The 22,962-nt window shown below is 39.5% G+C and overlaps 1 protein-coding gene across 1 annotated transcript in view; it reads left to right on the top strand.

Annotated features, from left to right (window-relative positions):
• LOC124596338 (SUN domain-containing protein 2-like) overlaps positions 1-22,962 on the top strand; it is a 170,604-nt gene that overhangs the window by 101,646 nt on the left and 45,996 nt on the right. Inside the window, exon 4 of the mRNA XM_047135441.1 lies at positions 4,421-4,525. Coding sequence (XP_046991397.1) covers positions 4,421-4,525 — 105 coding nt within the window. The remainder of the gene's footprint in view (positions 1-4,420; positions 4,526-22,962) is intronic.

The raw sequence follows: 22,962 nt of genomic DNA, 5'->3' as shown, positions 1-22,962 counted from the left end.
GTGGTATTACAGTTTAAGAACAACAATAATAACATAATTAAACAATGAAAACACCAGCTATGGATATCAACTATGTCTGAAAAGACAGATTGCTACTTACCCTAAAGTATACATGCCAAGTCTTAGACAGGGACAATTAAAAGACACTCACATAAAGCTTTTGGCCACAGCCTTCATCAGTGAAAGACACACACATGCACACACCGACAGACACACACACCATTCACACACATAAGCAAGCATACCTCGCTGCTAACTCCAGCATTTGGCCCAAGATGAAGACAATAATCACTGATACTATGGCCTAGGACAAAGGGCACCCATGCGATAATTTTTAGGGGCATAGATCTAGAGCTGGGTGATAGAGTATTTTTAATACTTTGGAAGATGAATTTTAAATCATTTTCTTGATGGAAAAACTCCTTACTACACTATGTATCTTTGTTTCCCTAAAAGCCTGTGGGGGAGGGGAGAGGGGACTGCATCACTCTCTTGGCTCTGGGAATGGGCGCTCTGGCCTGGCACTTACCCTACAAGGCCAGTAACTGTCTTAATTATTGGCACTTACTAGAATTATGATATTTATACAAAATTCTATCTTTCATATATTTTTTCCATGTAAGTAGTCAATCCATATTCTTAGCATCAAAGTAATGAACAGAATAATAACAAAATTTATATCTGTTGAAAAATATGAATTTCATTACACTGTCAAGACACAGATCCAATTAGCTTTATTTATATTTATTTATTTATTCATCCGCGGAACAATAAATATTGTATGGATGTCCTCAGTTTACAACACATGAGCACACATTTACATTTACAATGAAACAGGTTTCTCATATTTTGTGTAATTTTTGTAACTAGTCATACACACATTTATAATTACATAATATTTTGGTGATAATGTCATATGTTGCTAATAATCTATATCTATGTTAAATATTCTTTTACAGTATAACAACTTTTACTTACTAGAAAGGTTTAAACTTTTGTCTGAAAGTGAGGGGCTCATTTATTTCTTTAATTTCTTGTGGTAATTTGTTATACAGTTTTATCCCATTATAAAATATACTTTTTTGCGTCTTTGCCTTGTTCTTTCTATCTAGATGGAGGTGGTGACAAGCTCTTGTTTCATGGTCATGTATTAGGCTGTTTGTATTGTACATGTTGAGATTTTTCTTAATGAACATTATGTTCTGAAAGATATACTCACAAGAAACAGTTAGAATTCCTAGCTTTCTAAATAATTCTGAAGAACTAGTGTATTTCTCTCTGTTGTTGAAATAAATGTTGCTATAAACTTCATCTGAGAAATAAACAGAAATAAACATAAAATAAGATCTGTATTAGCAAACTGAATTAGCAATGCATCATTATTTTTTCCATCTGTACCTGATGCTAACTGGAAGCATGTTTTCATGTATGAAAATAATCAGTGTTTAAAAATATAATATGGACAGATAAAAAAATCTACTCATTAAGCAGTGGAAGAAGAAAAATGTAAAAGATTTGGAAGAGTTGCAGAAAAGCCACATAGAAATCTAGATCAGAGGAGACTTATTGGAAGGAAAGATTCTTTCCTCGCCTGGGGTTCTGTACATTTTTTTCATAACTCTTCCCATTTCCTAAACTTCATGTTCTTTTCCTCCATCCCTCTTCCTTTTGCCTTAATCCTTCTGTCAGAAGAAGAAACCGCTGGCTCCAAAAGCTCACGTTTCCACATCTTTTATGTGTTTTCTCCTGCCACCACATGGTGAATAGATTTTTCACCTCTCCAGTTACATTGTCAAACATATATGCTCCGTGCATTACAAAGAAAAGAACACTACTTCACTTTTGAAAGTATACAGAAAAAATTGGTTTTTAATAACCAAACAATGGAAAATCCAGGATGGAATGCAACAACCCTACCTGCTGACAAAGGCTTCACCACTGTTGTTTTGAACCTCAAGGATTACCTGGCAGAAGGACTCCACCAGCTGTCATATTCAACCACCTACAAGCCCTGCCACAATGATCCCATTCCAGAAATCCAGCAGGATCTCCAGTCTCTCCTTAAATCCTTAAACCCATCTCAGAACCTCTCCCTGGAGTCCATCTCTCTCCTCAGCCCCTGCTACTCCCTGCACTTCTACTTTCTACATGTTTCCTGAAGTTCATAAACCAATAACCCAGGAAGTCCCATTGTGGGCTGTTATTGTGCCCCCACTGAGATAATTTGTGCTCTTGTAGACCAACATCTTCAGCCTATTACCCACAACCCATCCTCCTATATAAAAGATACCAACCACTTCCTACAGTGACTCTCCACAGTTACTGTTCCTTTACCACATGGTGCTTTGCTTGTCACTATTGATACCACTTCCCCTTTCACTAACATCCCTAATGCTCATGACCTCACTGCTATTGAAGACTACCTTTCCCACCCAACAACCTCCTTCGTAGTCGCCATGACCAATTATATCATCACTCACAATTATTTCACCTTTGAATGCATTACCTACAAACAAATGCAGGGTATGGCTATGGGCACCCACATGGCACCATCCTGTGCCAACCAATTCATGGACAATCTAGAGGAATCCTTCATAAACACCCTGAATCCCAAAGCCCTCACCTGTTTCAGATTCACTGATGACATCCTCATTATCTGGATTGAGGGTAAGGACACTCTGTCTTTATTCTTCCAGGACCTCAACAGCTTCTCCCTCATTTGCCCACATGGTCCTACTCAACACAACAAGCAACCTTCCTCGATGTTGACCTCCATCTCAAAAATTGCTACATCTGTACCTCTGTCCATATCAAACCTACCGATCACTAGCAAAGCCTTCACTTGGGCCACCATCTCTTCCATACCAAGAAGTCCCTTCCATACAGCTTAGCCACCTGTGGCCTTCACATCTGTAATAATGAGCAGTCCCTCTTGAAATATACCAAAGGTCTCACTGAGGTGTCCACAGACTGTAATTACCCTCCCAACCATGTACAAAATAGATCTTCCGTGCCTTATCTTTCCAGTCACCCACCATCTCCAAAAGTCCCACTGCCCAGCCACAGAGGTCCAGAGTCCTCTCACGACTCAATACCAACCAGGACTGGAGCAACTGAATTACATTCTCAGCCAGGGTTTTGACTACCTCTCGTCATACCCTGAAATGAGAAATGTCCTATCCACTATCCTTCCCATCCCTCCGACACTGCTATTCCACTGCCCACTGAACCTACGCAATATCCTCATCCATCCCTACACAACCCTTGCTCCGAACTCCTTGCCTCATGGCTCATATCCCTGCAATGGACCTACATGCAAGGTCTGTCCCAGATATCCTCCCACCACTGCCTACGCTAGTCCGGTCAGAAGCATCACCTATCCCATCAAAGGCAAGGCTACCTGTGAAACCATTCATGTCATATACAAGCTAAGGTGCAACCACTGTGCTGCATTCTATGTGGGCATGACAACCAACAAGCTACCTGTTCACATGAATGGGTACTGACAAACCGTGGCCAAGAAACAGCTGGACCACCGTGTTGTTGAGCACACCGCCCAACATGATGTTCTTCATTTCAGTGAACTGCTTCACAGTCTGTGCCATCTGCATCCTTTCCACCAACACCAGCTTTCCTGAATTGTGCAGGTGTGAACTGTCCTTGCACTGTATCCTCAATATATCCTACATTCCCGTAACCTTCCTGGCCTCAACCTTTGTTGATCATTGTCCTTATCCATCTAGCCCCTTCCCTATCCCCATTCCAGAACTACTCAGCCCTCTGTTTCACCAGTGGGCCCTCAGTCCTATTACTTCTCTTCGTTTCCTCACCCCTCCCATCCTCTCCTCTACCCTGCCCTCTGTCTAACCTCCCAATTGCATCTAGCTGCCCTCCTCCTCCACCTCATCCCTGTACACTCCCACAAGCAGCACTTTATTGCCACCACCCTTGCCCTGTTATCCTCCTCCTCCCCACCCCAGCCTCCTCGTTACTCTCACCACCCAGTTGCCTCACCCATTGTGCACTGCTGCTCACATTCTGGCCTTAGCTGCCAGAGACTGTGGTCATGTATGTGTGACTTGCATTTGTGTGTGTGTGTGTGTGTGTGTTTCGACAAACACCTTTTTGCTTACAGCTCACTTTCCAACAGTCTTTCTGCTGTGCGTATCTGTGACTCACCACTTGTATTTTTCATTTGTATTGAACTACTGCAATCCATTAGATAAACTGTAGAGTCACATAACAAATTCACTGTGAAAGATTTTTTCTATAAAGTGTATTGTAATTTCCCCTTGAATGTGGTTAATTTCCTGTTTGTACTGCAGCCTTGACAGCGAACACTAACAATTAATTGTGATATCTGCTTGGCACAGCTTTGAATATGAAGTTACTGTAGTAAAGCGATGTATGTACTTTACAGAGTTGGAGGAAATCATCAAGAGAGTAGAGAGGATGATATTCAACGAATTACAGAAATATGATGCAGACAAAGTTGCATTGCCAGATTTTGCACTGGAAAACACAGGCAAGTATATCAGATGCCCAACAGAAACTTCATTAATCACAAACACTGAAAAATAACTGAGACTTGCATTAGCATTTTTATAACTTGGTAACCAAAGATCAATGGTAATATAGTTGACAGTCCACTAATATGTGTATAGGTAACTGACTTCTGCTTTGGATATTACAGTGTAGCCCAGTTTTATTAATCTTATTTCCTTTGCCTTATCACATTCAGAGTAACATACACATCTTCCTTGGTGTAAGGAACAGGCACTGTTGCCTCCTAGGCAATTACAACTTCCCCCCCCCCCCCCCCCTCCCCCCACTTCGTTAGTTAATTTTATACTTGCGTACTAAGGTCCTTTTTTGTAAAGTGCTGTTCTGTGGCTGCTGATGTAAAATCTTTCTTTATTTCTACTATTGTACTGGTGGAAATCCGAATAAGTGTTTGGGTGCAGTCTTTTCACAAGCAATATGAGTTTTAGAATGTATGTGTTTATAACAGTTAACATCCCTGTTTTTGGAAACAAGTTGCAACAAGATTCCCTATATTTTGCTCCACAGATTATTCTCACACCACTTTTTTGAAGAATGCGTAGCTTATCTAGATTAGCTTTGGTTGTTGCCCCCCAAATTTCAATACCGTAGTTCAGGTGAGAGGAGAAGAGAGCATGGTATGCAGTCTTTAGGACTGCAGTGTCTTTACAGAACTTGCTAATAGTACTGATTGCAAATATATTTTTTGACAACTTAGTTGCCAGGGAGTCAATATGTGTGTCCCACTTCAGGTTCCTTTGGACTGTTAGGCCAAGGAATTTTACACTAGACTCTTTCTTTACCAATTCATTGCCAACATATAATTTAATTTCATTATTCAAACTACTTTTGTTAAACTCCATCAAACATGTTTTACTGGTGCTTACATTTAAGAGGCTTTCATTAAAAAATTAACAATTTCTTTTGTCACATTATTACACTCCACCTCTAGTTCATTACATGAGTCCTTTTTACACGCAATGGATGTTTCATTGGCATACAGAACAGTTTTGGAATTTATAGTAGAGTACTTAATATCAGTTACATAGATCAAGAACAGAAGGGGGCCCAACACCGAGCCCTGCGGTGTGCAACATTTTATGTACGTGATCTCTGATTTGTAGACACCACTTTCCATTTTAAACTGAACAAACTGTTTTCTATTGCTCATATAACACTTTGTTAGGTCATAAGCAGCGCCTCTAATGCCCATGTTCCATAGATTGTCTAATAGGATGTCAATATTCACACAATCGAAGGATTTTTCCAGGTCTAGGTACACCCGCTACATGTTCCTTGCTTTCAATACCCCCTAACACCTCTTCAATTAGTTGAGCAGCTGCAGGGCTAGTTGATTTACCTTTTAGGAATCCATTTTGATTTTCAAACATCAGATTGTGTTTGTTAAGAAAGTTTATAATCCTGTTGTGTATAACTTTCTCAACTATTCTGGAAAAGACAGGAAGGATCGAGACTGGTCTGTAGTTTTCTATTTTGTTATTGTCACCTTTTTTAAAAATGAGTGTTATCTGTGCTATTTTTAGTCTGTCTGGAAAAGGTGCCTGTTTCTATTACACTATTGACTGCTTCAGACAGAGGTACAGAGACATTTTGGCTACAGGCTTTTAAAACAAAATTTAGGCCATCATGCCCAGCTAAATTAGAGGGTTTTAGAGAGCTAATGATGTCCATTATTTCTGCACAGTTTGTGGGGCTAGATATATACAATGGTCACATGCATTACCTTTAAAACTGTAGCGCATGTTTTTGTGTTTGTCATTTATGGCTTTCTGTGCAGAAGAAAAATATTCATAAAAAATATTTACAATTTCCAGTTGGTCTTTTATGAGCATGCCATTGTGGTTAATAGTAAAGCCCATACACGATTTGTCATTGCAGGTTCTAAAACTTTTTATGACTGCCCAGATGCCAGCAGTTACATTATGTGAGTTTTGAAGCTTATTTGCTACATAGTTGTTCCTAGTCTATGTGAGTAAGTCCTTATAGTGTGCTTGATATACAGTATAACCTAGTTAGTGCGAACTCGCATAAGATGAACTCGCATAAGACAAACTCATGGTTAACGTGAAAAGAAATATTGGTCCTACCAGGAATACATTAGTTATTATGGTATGTTTTATTGGTTAACACGAATTTCAGTTAAGGCAAATTACGAACGCTGTTTCAGTTCCAAGCGTAATTAAATTTCACTGTAACACAAACTTCCGACCTTAGAGTATTCTAAAGTGTAATTTTTTTTCCAAAATGAATGTAGGAAATGTAGCTACAAAGCTAATTATACTTATTGTTGACTAGTTTTTAACATATTGTAGGTCAGTAGCCGTGATTATCACCTCAACAATCAGCGTATGCTGTACATTGTAAGACGTTCAATAATGTGTGCAGAAGCATTTAGGAACGTACTCAGTGCCAGATTTGACAGGTGTTCTGTTAGTCGCAGCCGTATTGAGTTGGAATACTGAATAAAAGCTACAGTTAGAACCGGTACTGTAGCACGCGAAAATGGCAAAGAGGAAACAGACAGCTCTAAATGTACAGTTAAAACTTAAGATTCTAGATGAAGTGAACCGTGGTACCAAGAAAACAGAAATTGCAGAGCAGTTTGGAATACCTAAATGTACTTTATCTACGATTATTAAGAATCAAGAAAAAATTATTAATACTGCGGCATCAGGTTCTGGAAACAAATCTAAATGACTTCATACCGCCAAGTATGAAGACGTCGAGACGTTACTGCTAGAATGGTTCAATCATATGCGTGCATCTAGCATACCTTTAACTGGCCCTGTGAATCAGTCAAAAGCAAATGATATTGCTGAAGATATGGGCATCGAAGACTTCCGTTGTTCTGCTGGTTGGTTGTATCAGTTCCAAAAGAGACATTCAATTTCATCTGTACAAATTTGTGGTGAAGCAAATAAAGTTGATGAAGAAAGTGCGAACATCTGGTTACATGAATTCAACTGAGTGAAGGATAAGTATGCCTCATCTGATGTGTTTAACATGGATGAAACTGGATTTTTCTACAATCTTTTTCCAAATCACACCCTGGGGATAAAAGGTGATAAGTGTTATGGTGGAGCACAAAGCAAACAACATGTGACTGTTGTACTGTGCTGTAAAGCTGACAGCAGTGAGAAGTTTTGTCCCTGGGTTATCAGTAAATCCGAGAAACCACGTTGTTTTAAAAACATAAATATGGGAACTTTACCTTGCATCTACTCTCACCACAAGAAAGCTTGGATCGATGGCACATAATTTCACAAGTGGCTTCTTCGTTTCAACAGTCAAATGCTTGCTCAAAATAGACATGTTCTTCTTACATTGGATAGATGTACTGCCCATAACGTTCATGATCTGAACCTATCCAACATAAAGGTTCAGTTTTTTCCACCCAATGCCACAAGTCGCCTTCAGTCTTTGGACCAAGGCATAATCTCTCTCATAAAGAGAGCTTATCGTAAGCGACTTGTAAGAGCTGCAATTTGTGCTGCTGAAAACAATAGTGCAACCACAAAGTGGAATCTGCTTGATGCAATAAAAGCCATCGCAGCAGCCTGGAACTCAGTATCGCCACATCATGTAGGGAAGTGCTTTAACAGAGCTTGGAGACATAGCAACACTGAAGATGTCCACAAGTTAGAAGATGCTACTTCACCTGATGAATCGACAGTTCTGCAGGATGTTGCAAATCCTGGGATTAGTTTCAAAGAATTCATTAGTGTAGACAACGATGTTGCCATATGTGCTTCTGTGGAATTGGATGTGCCAAAAGCTGTGAACGAGTTGCAAGAAGGGCTATCAGAAGAAAGTGAAGAGGAAGAGAATACAGATACCATTCCACCTACCCGTCAGGAGATGTTTACAGCCTTGGACTGTTTAGAACAGTTCACTTCAATATCCGGCATCACAGCTGGGTTTACAGACACTATCATTACAATTGGTTGTGAAATTACAAAATACTATCATTCCCATGAACATTCGCGAACCATGACTGAATTTTTTCCAAGAAAGTAATGTACATAATTTGTGAGTACTTGTAATTTTACAATCACTTTATAGTGTTATAAGTCTACAATAACGTGATTGATTGTGTAGTGTATTACAAATTAGTGTACTGCTGTACATGTATACTTACTAAAATCTGTGTTTTTCACTTAACATGATTTTTTTAAACATGAACTCCTGATTTTTCAGTCCCTTTGGATTCATGTTAACGAAGTTTTACTGTACCATATTTTGAAGGCTTCCTTTAGCTCAGGAATCTCTCTATTATTCAGCATTGCACTGTGGAGTAGTTTTAATTTTTCCCTAGCTTCAGTGACATTACTATTTACCCAAATATTTTTGTTTATATTTTTTGTTTGTTTCATTTTTGTGATTACAACTGGGCATGTGGTATCAAAGCAGTAATTGAAGTCAGCAGCAAAGCTGTCATATGAAAAGCTATTTTTTTCAAACCATTTTATATGTGCTAGCATGCAGTTTAGTCTGTTTATGTTATCATTAAACATTATTCTTTTAGTTACAAATTGTTGCTTTGTGGTGACAGTGGGGGCCTCACGGAGCTCCAATTTAAGCTGTACTGCATGGTGATCTGAGATGGCTAGTTTTAAAACAGCTGCGTTGTGGGATAGGTGGGTCATGTTTGTTATTATGTTATCAAGACATATTTTACTGTTGCCAAATTCTCTAGTAGGTTCCCAAATGAGTGGGGTCAGGTTAAATTCATCACACGGGAGATTTTTGGTGCTGACATCATTTGTTAATAAATCTATATTTATATCCCCTGTAATTATAATATTTACATGACCATTTGGCCCAGAAAATGTTGTGTCTATATATACAAGCAAGTCAGAAAGATTTACAAAAAAGGTATCTGTATTTGTTGCAGATGGTCTGTAAACACCAATAACTGTTATGTTATCTCTACCCCATTTTAGGTTTATTGCAGCAAATTCTGAGACTGCTTCCAAGCAAAAGGCACTCACACCAATAACATTAAAATTACTTTCATTTACAGTGAAAATTGCTACACCTACCCCAGTCTTGTCTTTTCTACTGAAGGCTGTGCAAAATTTCATGCACAGTGGTTCACTAATGATAATCAGAGCTTCATTGTACCAATGTTCAGTTACATCTAATATATCAGGTTTGTCAACCCATGAAATTACATCTAGATCATTATGCTTATTTCTAAGACTACCAAGGTTCTGGTGTATGTTTTTAAGGCTCAGTTGTACCTGCTGGACCCTAGAGGCTGATTTTGGACTAACAATGAGGCCAGCAGGCTTTACAAGTTTCCCTGGCTTGCCAGCAGTGGCTAGGGTTACGGCAGATTTTGTTGAGGTGGGTTGTACCACCCCATGGCACTGCACTTCTTTTCGTCACTTTGTGGACAATGTCACCTGACTTCCTCAATAATTTTACTACTAATAATCTTTTTGCCTCTTTTGTTCATGTGCAGACCATGAGATGTGTGCAGATCCCTTTCTAGACTGCCGACATTTACTAGACACACATTCTGAAATTTACAACATAGAGCTTTAATCCCATCATTTGTAACAATACGAGAGAAGGAAAGTTACTACTCACCATATAGTGGAGATGCTGAGCCGCAATAGGCACAGTAAAAAGATTCACACAATCAAAGCTTTTCGCCATTAAGGCCTTTGTCAGCTGTAGACACACATACACACACGCACACACATACACTCACGCAAGCACAACTTGCACACACATCTGCAGTCTCAGAGAGCTGAAACTACACTGCGAGCAGCAGCATTAGTGCATGATGGGAGTGGCGACTGGGTGGGGGTAAGGAGGGAGGCTGGGGTGGGGAGGGGGAGGGATAGTATGGTGGGAGTGGCGGACTGAAGTGTTGCAGTTTAGACGGAGGGCAGGAGAGAATGTGAGGAGGGGGCAGGGGATAAGTACCGGAAAGGAGAGAAATAAGAATAAAAATAAAAGAAAAGAAATTAAAAGACTGGGTGTGGCGGTGAAATGATGACTGTGTAGTGCTGGAATGGGAACAGGGAGGGGGCTGGATGGGTGAGGACAGTGACTAACAAAGGTTGAGGCCAGAAGGGTTTCGGGAACGTAGGATGTATTGCAGGGAAAATTCCCACCTGCACAATTCAGAAAAGCTGGTGTTGGTGGGAAGGATCCATATGGCATATGGACACTTCACTTTCTGCCACTCCCACCATACTATCCCTCCCCTTCCCCGCTCTAGCCTCCTCCTTACCCCCACCCAGTCACCACTCCCATCATGCACTGGTGCTGCTGCTCGCAGTGTAGTGTGATGTGTGTGCAAGTTGCACTTGCAGAGTGTGTGTGTGTGTGTGTGTGTCTACTGTTGACAAAGGCCTTAATGGCCGAAAGCTTTGATAGTGTGAATCTTTTTATTGTGCCTATCGCGGCTCAGCATCTCCACTGTATGGTGAGTAGCAACTTTCCTTCTCTCATATTGTTACATTCCATCTTGGATTTTCCATTGTTTGATTAATCCTAGCATTCATTTTATGAACTTCCCAGTTCACATAGACTGTTTCGTAAGATCATGCCTCTGTGGAATGTTGACAACAATTGGTTTAGTGCCATTTAATTTACCCAGTACCATTTTCATATATCTAATTGCATAATTTGCTTGATTTCTTGCTACAACTACAACAGAAAGAGGGGCTCCAGTCTGGATGTGCCCTACAGCTGCAAAGTTGTCTTGCATATTTGTGATGTTTTGCGCTATTTCATGCCCATGACTGTCTCCATATGATAGAATCCGGCCCTTCTTGTGTTTCTGATTCTTGTCGTTTCTTCAGTTTTTCTGTAGGGACGATTTCTTGCATGTACTTTCACAGATTCGATTCCCTTGGATGGTTTTTTTTACGCTCACTTTCACGGTTTGCACACAAGTTTGGGACCTGGTGTTTTCTGAACTTATCACTGGCAGGTTGTTGTTTCTTTTTTTTTTTTTTCAAGGATTATTTCTAGTTTGCACGGACTGAAGTTGTTCTTGTTCCACTATTTCATCGAGAATTCTGGATTTCACTTACCATATCTTCGACTAGTCTAGATAATTCACACCTACAGTCACAAATTTTTGCTTTATGATAGTTTGCTTTATGATAGTTATCCTTAACGCAGCACTGACTACAGTTCCAGCATGTTATAAATTCATTATTTTCTTTCACAGATGAGCCCAATTTTGCACATCGAAAATGATACGGGTTATTACATTCCGATTTTCAGTACTTTTTCACCTTTTTTACGCTTTTCCTCATCAAAGCATGAGTATTTACGTAAGCTAAGAACTTTACCATTACTATTTGCCACCATCTTGCTAAGTGCTCCAGGGTGTTCCACTGAAATCTCCCTGATTTCAAAGACTCAGGAAAAAAAACACAGAAGATACGACAATGAAAAATGCACCACATTGTAGAGCATCTAAAAGAATTTATTTATTTATCGCCAATACACCTCTACATGTGAACCATATGTAGAATGAAGAATATTGAGTCTATATTCAATTTCTTGCCAAGTTCTTTGTAACATTTCCTCTGCTGCAGTCGCATTAGTGATACAATGTTGCAATGTAGGAGTATCATCCACTTTGGTCGCACACACACGGTCCTTCATGAATCCTTACATGAAGAAATCAAGTGACGTAATATAAGGTGAATGTGATGGCCAGGCAATGGGTCATCCATGTCCAATTCAACGATTGGGAAATTTCCTATCCAGGAACTTGAGAACAGCCGTTGACCAATGCGGCAGAGCTCCATCTTGTTGAAAAATGATGTTGGGTTGCAACTCTTGTATCTGAGGGTACACAAACTTCTCCAACATGTCCAGATACACTGACCCAGTCACTGTTTGCTCTGTAAAGAAGGGCAGTCCAACAATCCTGTCATGCATTAGCCTGCACCAGATGTTTAGTTTAGGGCTATCATGAACATGTTCAATGACAACATGCAGATTTTACGAACCCCAAATCTGAACATTATGCCTATTAACCCTTCCTGATAGATGAAAGGTTGTCTCATCTGAGAATAAACATCTTTCCAGGAAGCTGGCATCCATATCAATACACTGCAGCATATCCACAGCAAATTGTTATCAGCGTGGTTTGTTGTTCAGCGTCAGATTTCAAGAATTTGTTCTTGGTAAGCACACGTATGAAGATGCTGGTGAACTACATGATGCAATGATGCCCGAGGCACATTAAGTTGCCTAGATGCTTGACGAATTGACTTACGTGGGCTTCTGAGAAACATTTGTCTGATATCCTCCACTGTCTCTTCTGAAACTCCATAATGTACACCACCAGAATGTTGCAGAACACTTCCTGTGGCCAGAAACTTCCTGTACCATTCCTTAACTGTTTTCACATCTGGTAGATCACATTCATACACATGACAATAATTTCTTTGCACAGTGATCGGCGATTTTGTTTCTGCACACCACACTACTGCTTGTGCGCACTGCTGAAGAGTCGTCATTTTCATTTCATGTGGCCGTGCTGCACTCTGGCGATGATACTTGGCACTTCTGACATGGGAATATAAATTCTTTGAGATGTTCTACGATGTGGTGCATTTTTAATTGTAGTATCTACTGTGGTTTTACTCTCCTGGGTCCTTGAAATCAGGGAGGTGTGAGTGGGATACCCTGTATAAACAAATACCTGGAATGGGCATGAGCACCCATGTGGCACCTTCCTATGTCAATCTGTTTATTTGTCATCTCGAGGAAACCACCTAGCTTCTCAAAAGCCAAAACTCCTTATCTGGTTAAGGTTCATTGAAAATAGCCTCATGTTCTGGACCCAGGGCAAAGGCACCATATTCTCATTCCTCCACAGCCCCAACACCTCATCTCCTATATGCTTAAGCTGGTCCTTCCCAGCCCAACAATCCACCTTCATGGACGTTGACCTCTACCTCTCTTATGGCTCCATTCACATCTCTGTCCATACCAAGTCCACTAAGCATGTACAGTACTTGCATTTTGACAGCTGTCCCCTTTCCCACAACAAAGCAGTCTCTCCCATTTAACTTGGGCATCTCTAAATCATATATCTGCTGTGTTGAGAAGTTCTTTGCCCAGTATGCTAAAGGTTTAAAAAACGTCTTCATAGAAAGGCACCATCTCTCAAACCTAGCCTGCAGACAGATTTCCCATGCCATATCTTCACACACACCTAGTCCTCTAGTCCTCCCATCACGCACAAGAACCAGCTGCAAAGGAGCACCGCTCCCCCCTCCCCCCCTCCCCCACACACACACTCATGACCCAGTAGCATCCTGCACTGGAGAAACTGAACCGTGTCATCTGTGAAGACTTTGTATATCTATCATCATGTCGAGAATTGAGGGACATCCTACCCATTCCAACCCTCCTAACATCCAGGTCTATCCCTACACCACTCTCACTCCCAAATCTTCATCACAGGCATCAGAGCCTTCCAGGAGATACAGGTACTAGACCTGCCTGATTCACCCACCCAGTGCGTCCTACTGCAGTTCTGTCACAGATTTATTCTAACCCATCAGATGCAGGGCTACCTGTGAAAGCAGCTGCCTCATGTACCATCTCTGCTGCAATAAATACATAGCATTTTTTGTCAGCATGACTGCCAACCAACTGTTATCCAGAATAAATGCTGCCATCAAACTGGGGTAAGAGCAGAGTTGAATACCTAGTGGTGGAACATGCTGCTAAGCACAGCGTGTTCGAGTTCAATGGCTGCTTCGCAACCTGTGCCATCTGAATCCTTCTCTCTAGCACCAGCTTTTTCTGAAGTACACAGATGGGAGTTATCCTTGCCACACATCTTTCACTCCTGTAATTCTCCTAGCCTCAGTCCCCACTAAGCCACTGCACCAACGCCGTCTACTCAGCAGTCTCCCCTTCCTCTGTTGTGTCAGCCCTTCCCAAACCATGCCACCATGACATCGTCGTGGTACACCACACTAACTCACTGGTAGTAGTACCAGGCAGCCACTGCCTCTCTCTGTCATATTACTATACTGCACACTGCTACACTCCTCTGATTGCTAGCTACCCCTTCCCACCCTCCTTAGCGCTTGCTTCCTCTTTTTTCCTCAACCCACCATACCTGACACAACTCTTCAACCCTGTCCAACTGCTGAACTGCAATACTAGCACTGTGTGTTCACCAGTATAGTGTAGCTGCACAGGTGTGTGTGTGTGTGTGTGTGTGTGTGTGTGTTTTCTGTAAGTGGTCTCCTTTATTCCTAAATTATTTACATTGTGTCATATTTCTTCATACATGTTGACCAACTAGGATCACACAATAACTTCAGTTCCTCTTCTTTCTTTGTTGTTTTCTATTTTTCCAGTTCTCCTTAGGCTTCTCACAATTATGTATTTCCCTTTCTTTTATCCTTGTTGTTCATGATTTATTATTTCTTCTAGCTTGAAAGCCTTCTGAAATTAGTATTTTATTCTTAAAAATATTTCTTCTGTTATTTCCAATTCTTTGGTGTTATTTCTTTCCAGTTCTTTTACTATTTCTTTAATCCATGCTATTGTTGATTTCTTTTTCCATATTAATAATACTGATTCACAGCTATAGTATGTATGTCACAATGGTTCATGTTCATAAGAATGATTCCTATTAATAATTATGATTCACATTCCCCTTACACATGCACAACTTAGCACTTTTCATATCAAGCTTCAAGTGAAAAATCTTTCAGTGCCCAGGATGGAATTCATACTCTGATAAGATAATTAGAAAAGTCATTACAGTCTATTTTTACTTAAGTACACATTATTGTCTTGACTTTGACAATCTGCCATATTGTCTCAACAAATTACATCTTGTGGTTTAACTGCTGGAAAAGTTCATGTATATTTCAGATTGTGGGTACATCTTATACACTACATAAAATAATGTGCACAGCATTGAAGTGTCCAGAATTACTTTTCAGTTTTAACTGAACAAATACATGTTTGTAAATGAGATAGGATAACTCAACACTGATAGTAAGTTCAGAGATAGGATAACTCAACACTGATAGTAAGTTCAGAGATAAACTTGGTTTCCATTAGTTGTTTCAGGGCAATATTGTGGTGATATTGCTGGGACATGGGTTGGCCAGATGAGGTACAGATGGGATGCACTATGTTGTTTTTGATGCCACCATGCTCTACTGGTATCTATAAATTGATGAGAGATGAGTGCTATCCTTTTGCAGTTTTTCTATTTCTATTTTAGGTGCTTACAGTTTATTTTTCCATGGAAGACAATTCGGATTTTAAATCTTGTTTTTGTCATATAGTAGTTCCTTTTCTTTTTCCTCATCTTCACACTTTTTACATGGCATTTAGATTAAGTTACAAAGTACAGAAATCATTCTTTAACTATAGAAGGTGTTGTAGATTACTTTCTGCAAGTTCAGGTTTCATTTCAAATGTATTTAGCTTCTCTGTATTTTTATGTAAATTATGGATGAGATGAGACAGTTTTTTTGTTGTTGCTCGTAACTGATGAATGACATGGGTGGTCATAGGCATTGATGTTGTCTTTTCCATGTATCATGCTATAAGCAGAGCTTTGCCATGTATGTGTTACTATGCTGCCACTGTTTGTATTCTGTAATTGGTATTTCCTCAAGTCCACCATTAATGTATAATGAGCCAGCAAATCTGTAGGTTTGGTGATGTAGGTGACCACAAATGTCCAAGTGAAGTTTTAAGGAAGATGACCAACATGTGATTATGATTGTGAGGGGGGTTTAAGGAAGATTTGTCCACAATAAATTTCAGATGCATAATTACATTGCGTTTTCTTGGAATGGGTGACAATTGAGATATAATCATAAAAAACTGACTTACTTTGCTTACTTCTCCTCTATTATATCACAGGTTGTGGTAACTCTACAAACTGAGAGAAAGTTTTTAGAGTGTTAATATGTGTAAGAAGCATCATTTGTGGTGTAAATTCAGAAATGAGGATTAAACTCAATTGCTATAAATATGTTTGTTATACTATGATTTCCTTACCTGTGATGATCTACTCATTTTTGGGTATATGGAATGGTAAGTGAATATAATCTAATGTGAACAGAACAAAATCAGACAATGGAAACTCCAAGTTGGAATATCAACAACATTAGGAAAAGGATAGATTGTTACACACTAAAAAGATGACACAATGAGTTGCAGACAGGCACAGCAAAAGACTGTAACACATTTAGCTTTTGGCCAAAGCCTCCTTCAGAAAAGAAAACATGAACATACATTGACACAAGCAAGCACACCTCATATATACGTCTGCCATCTATGGCACCTCGAACTGGATTGCAGCTGTCATATTGAATGAAAGCAGCATATCTTGAGTGGGGCAGGGAAGAGGGAGGGATTGCAAGTGATGTGAGAGAAGAGTTCTGTGTGTTGGAGCATGCAGGGACTAAATCAAGGCATGACAAGACTGCCAGGCACAGTGTCGGGATGCTGTGGGGCAGGAAGGTGGGGCGGGAGTGGAGGGTGGGGGGAGGGGGGGGGGGGAAGCAGAAAAGGATAGAAGAAGAAAGGGGAAAGAAAGGCAGGTGCAATGGCCTAGTGTGGCATGCAATTAGAATGAGGCGATGTGAATAGGGAGGAGGCAATAGGGCACAGGGGGTGGAAACTGTTAGGTGAAGGAGTGGGGACAGTAGGTCACCAAAGTTTGAGGATGGGATAATTTCAGGAGCAGAGGATGTGTTGTAAAGATAACTCCCATCTGTGCAGTCCAGAAAAGCTGGTGGTGGAGGTTAGGATCCAGATGTCAGAGGGCCGGGTTGTGAAGCAGCCACTAAAATCAAGCATGTTGTGTTCTATGGCACATTGTGCCTCATAGTAATTACTTTGCTCTTGGCCACAGTTTGGCAGTGGCTGTTCACCTTAGCTGACAACAGTTGGTAGTCATACCAATACAAAAAGCTGTGCAATGATTGCAGCAGAACTGGTAATGACACGGCTGGTTTCACATAACCTACTCTATCACCCCGTGAAGCACCCACGTCATTACCGACTCTGCTGCAAACATTACACAGCTTTTTATATTTATATGAATACCAATCAGTTGTGCACCAGGATGAATGAGCATCACCAATATGTGGCACAACTTAAGGCTGAACATAACATGCTTGATGTCAATGGCTACTTCACAACCCAGGCCATCTGGTCCTCCCCTCCACTGCCAGCTTTACTGAACTGCGCAGATAGGTGTTATCCTTACACTTTCTCCACTCCTGAAATTATTCTGGCCTCAACCTATGGTAAAGTACATGCATGTCTGAAGGAACACTCCATCATTCTTCTTAACAACACAGGCACAGCAATATTGTATTTATATGTTGATACTGGACAGCAACTTTCAATTGAAATGTCCTTCCCTCTACAGCAAGTATATACTCTGTGGATGGGTATATGTTGTGATGCAGGAATGAGGACATTTGAAAGTTTTGGTCAAGCCGTGAGCCGTGCACAGGTAGCCAAAGTTGTTAAGGCAACCACTCGTGGGTAAAGTGGGAAATCCAGGTTTGAGTCCCTGTCTGGCACAGATTTTCATTGTCATAATTCCCTTATAAATCTGACAGTTATTCTTATTTGCAACTGCAAATACACTTCATGTATTTCATAATGGCTGCAATCACTGCAGTGCCTGATCCTTTGGACATGTGTGCATGTCCAGAGGAACATTACATCATTCTTCTTAACATCTGAGGCACTGCAATATTGTAAACCTTAGTTAAGTTGCCTCAAACTTGCCAGTAACATTGGGGTTGCAGCACTGTATTTTGTCAAGATCATAGTGGTTTATTAGAGCCTATCCATTGCTGCTGTAAATGAATCTGTTTAGCCAATATCTCAGCTGTGGTGCATATTTCTGGAGCTGTTCAGAAATACTCATCAGTTGGTGGAGTGTGTTGGTAGCACAGTAAGGTGTCATCTCTTTGATTCAGTTCAATGTCCACCTGTTACAAAGTATGGTTGAACCATCTTATTTGTTCTTGTCCCATTCCTGACATAATATAAATTTTTTTCCTGTATTTGATGCAGTTTTGTGAAGAACACATATGAGAAAGCTACACAAAATAGTCAATCTTTTACTCAGGCCTTATTTTATCAGATTTGATTATGCATTATATCACTTCCAAATCACAAACAATGATATTATAGTTAATTTACATGGAAAATAATTTTTATAAAGAAATATTCATTATTTAAGATTTGTCAAGGTTGTGAATTACCAAGCATTGCACTCTCATTTAAATATATGGTCGAAAGAGTCAGCCTGCAGGAATTGTGAAACAAACCTAGTCATCCAGGACCACGTGCCATAAAGAGCACAGATTCACCATGAGATGAGGAAACTCACAGGTGTCTATTGTCTATTGAGGACTAAGCACTGTAGTGTGTGAGTGAGACAGATGAGAATGTACATCATAGGGAAACCCAGCAGAAGGCTTTTGTGGCCAAGGGATGTACCAGTGTTAAATATGGCGGACCTAAGATTGGCCATAACGGGAAACATTTATGAAAAATATTTAATTCTGTAGTAGTGAAAATAATGAAGCCACAGTAATTTTAGTCTGCCATCCCCCATAAAACTTCATGGCGATCCCAATAAAACTTGAATATTGATCATATCTATAATAGTTTAGGATTTACTGTTAAAGTGAAATTAATAAGTTTTGTAACAAAAATCTGAATGCTTTGGTTGATCTTAATGATCAACATTTCATATAGAAGCACATAATTTAAATGACAAATGTTGTAAATAACAACTGTGTAATTTTATTTGTTTAAAAAATATAGTAAATTTAAATTATTAGTATTTTCAATTAAGCATCAGATCACCATTTCCTCCACACAAAACACATTGAACAATGACAGCATGACACCTTATTGAATCATTAGGTAATAGAATATTTGTTGTAAAGTTTTGTGCATAATAGTTACTTTTTTATGTATTTATTTATGAGAAATCACATTGGTTCAAAGCTACTGGCCGTGACATTCAAAGTTAAGAAGGAGATTGTATTTGTTTTATGTAAAAGAATTTGACGTTTGTTATGTAATGGATATTATTGTTACTTTATTTAGAATGTGAAAGTGGTCAAGCTTTGATTATTTAAATGTGTTAAAATGCAAAGTAATGTAGAATAAGCTGTAGCCAATCAGATGGATGGCTTCAGGAAAGGGAACTGCGCTAGTCATTTGAGCGAAGATGTTTTGTGCGCGGGAAACATGGTTGGAGATGGGCAGAAGGCAGTTCTGGTCGAGACAGCAAAGGGGACAGTGCTGGGGCAGATGCAAAAGTGGACAGTTCGGCTGCAGTCACCAAAGGGTACAGTTCAAATTGAGATGCAAAAGCAGACAGTCGGTCTTTAGGCAGCTAGGAAGTGAAACGACTTAGAAAATTTCACATTGTGTGATATTGCAGGACTTAGTCTCTGAGCAGTGAGCAGCCTCGCACCTGGAGTGAACTCTCACGTTCCGAGTAAATATCGAGATGGAGTATTGTGTTTCGTAATGAGATTGAGAATGATCGAACTGTGTCAAGCGGATATGCACTCGAGTGTAACGGTAACTCTAAATACGACCACTTTCACTATTAGTTGTCTTTTTGAATAAACATTATTCTAACCAAATCGCAACTGTGTGGCCTACATCATTTATGGGTCATTAATTTAGTTCTCAATATGTTATGTTAACTATGTATTTCACAAACTTGCCATCAGCCAGGCAATTTAATCAAAGGGTCACATGTGTTTAATTTAGGGCATGTAATGTGACACGTGCAGTTCAACCTCTAGACAAGTTTGGGCCAAGACATTTCGACGAAGAGGAACCATATGTAAGCCTGAATATCTTTGGGATGTTAGCTCGCAAGGTGAAATCTGCAATGAGCTTATATATGTTTATTTCTAAACTGATGCAGTCCTCAGTCTCCTCTTCTCCATAAGCATTTTTATTTTTCAAACATTTATTATTTTAAAAATTATCAGTAGTCAAGGTTATAGTGAGGTAAAATACAGGTCAGTTAACTTACACACATTGCGGAGTTGGCTGATGCTTGTCTGCCAGTGACATCATGGTAATTGTTATTGGTGACTCCGATGTCACATATACTCTTTTGGCCACTTTCAGCAACTTGTTTATTAGTTGATCTTCACACGCTTCCAATGCTGCTTGCACATGCGATGGTAGCTACTGTTGCCAAATAAGTATCAGCAAATTGTCTGAAACCGTAATCGTGTCCATCATACCTCACAGGCACTGCCAAATTCCCCAAGGGTTTTTGTCACTTTGTTTTTCTTGATTAAGTGCTTGTCTGAGTCTTTGGTCTGGTAATTTAGTGCAGCACACAATTAATGCAGTTTTTAAAGCAAAGTAAGCTTGATGACATGGAGTTAGGAAAAGTATATCCCACACCAGTGCTGTTGTCTGCTGGTCTAAATTGCTGATCACCAGCATTAAATGTTTGTGATCATCAACAGCTGGTTGGTGCCTGAAAATATTTTACATAACCACAAACCCAATTTGTGTTTCATTGGGCAAAAACAGTGGGGCCTACAACTGCAAACACGGTGCAGAAGACCTGCTCAAGCTGGTGGTTGGACAGTTCATGGTTTCTGAGCGGGGTTGCAATGTGGACGGAATCAGCAGAAGAGTCGGCATTTTCGTATCAGGCTTAACATCACCTTCTGACCTAGTGGATAAATCGGATGCATGGTGGTGTGTAGTCAACATTGTTATTGGCATTTCTTCAATAAACATGATGTTTTGCATTGTTGTAATGTTCAGTTTTTTGCACTTCACTGTGTCCACTTTTTGTGTTGCAGGAACAGTGAGCGCCAAAAGCTGAGTTTCATTGTGAATTTCTTGAATCTTGTTATTGATGGCTTGCAACTGATTGTGAATGTCTTCCATTGTCATGGCACCATAATTAACAGTCCATGATTATACTTGTTTTTTATTGTTGGGTACACCAATTATGTGGTTAAAGCTTATACACCACTCCTTTTTATTTTTAACTACACAAATGAAAGTTTGTAAAAGACATAGAATGACTTAGGGTAACTTCAGAGATAAACTTTGTACCAATGGTTACACACACTACAATCAATTATTGGACTGGTTGTTCCCACGAGATCATTTCAGGTTTCCCCTAGAATGAGATCTCCATGTTAATGTACGTGTTCACTTACTGCATGTCCATATGGGTACTTCATAATGGAGTCTACAGTTTGTGAATAAATGAATAGTTGAAACTATTTTTGAGTCAATATGCAATGTTTTTCCAACAATGCTAATTAATATGTTTATCTATGTAACACAGTTTGTTAGTGCCTGTGATTTTTTGTCATTTTGTTGTGTTTAGACTTAAATGTTATTTTAATGTGCTATGAGTGCAGCTACTGGAAGTTTGTAGAAGGGAAAACAAATCTCAGTAATGTTAGTGAGTGAATTTTTAACTTGATTATTTTATGACTGCTATCTTGAAGGTCAGTGTTTCACCTCCAGGAAGTAGTCATATATCATCTCACTTCCGTAAAATTACTTACTCAAGAATGATGACTTTAGGCAGTGTCATTATTAAGAATTACCACCTGCATAGATTACCTCTGTAAATTCAATATGGAGCTACCATATTGGTGTTCACATGCCTGCATGTTCCAATAGACAGAGTCAAGAAAGATGTCTCTGCAGATGTGTTTCCTGGCTTATTTTCAGACAGTTCAGACAGTTTTACTGTTGATCTGCATAACATATAATGCTTTATATAGCTGGAAAAATTCCCCATGATTTGATTGGTTAGACAGCAATACTGTATCTAATCACAGTACATTTCATTAACATTTGCTGTAATATATTCAATATGATCCCCACAATACACTGTCCAACAAGATTAACAGAATGCACAAATTCCATTATTGACCAAATATTCATCTCAGAAACAACTTACAGATTCACAAGCAGAGTACTGAGCATGGGTTATAGTGATCATGAGGCACAGCTGCTGTGTATAGAAATCCCAACAAGTAGTAGCAGTTCTGGAAAAGTAGTTGAAAAAAGAACCTTTTCTGAAGATAACATTAGAATTTTTAATCTCTTACTGGCGAAGGAAAATTGGGAAAGCATCACCACTCAGAACAATGTTGATAGCATATACATGAGTTTTCAGAGCATCTTTCTTCACTATTTTAATGTAGCATTTCCAAAAGTAGTAAAAACTGTAAAACCTAACAATAATAAGCAATGGGTAACTAAAGGCATAAAATTTTCCAGTGAGAGAAACAGATTTCTGCAGTACTCTTGTAAGAAATATAGAGTAACCCAAGAATTCGCAGATTATTCAAAAGCCTACAAAAGAATCTA

Source organism: Schistocerca americana, chromosome 2 (genome assembly GCF_021461395.2).
Source record: "Schistocerca americana isolate TAMUIC-IGC-003095 chromosome 2, iqSchAmer2.1, whole genome shotgun sequence".
Taxonomy (NCBI): domain Eukaryota; kingdom Metazoa; phylum Arthropoda; class Insecta; order Orthoptera; family Acrididae; genus Schistocerca; species Schistocerca americana.
Note: the sequence above shows the minus strand (reverse complement) of the source record. Positions and strands in the feature narration are given on the sequence as shown.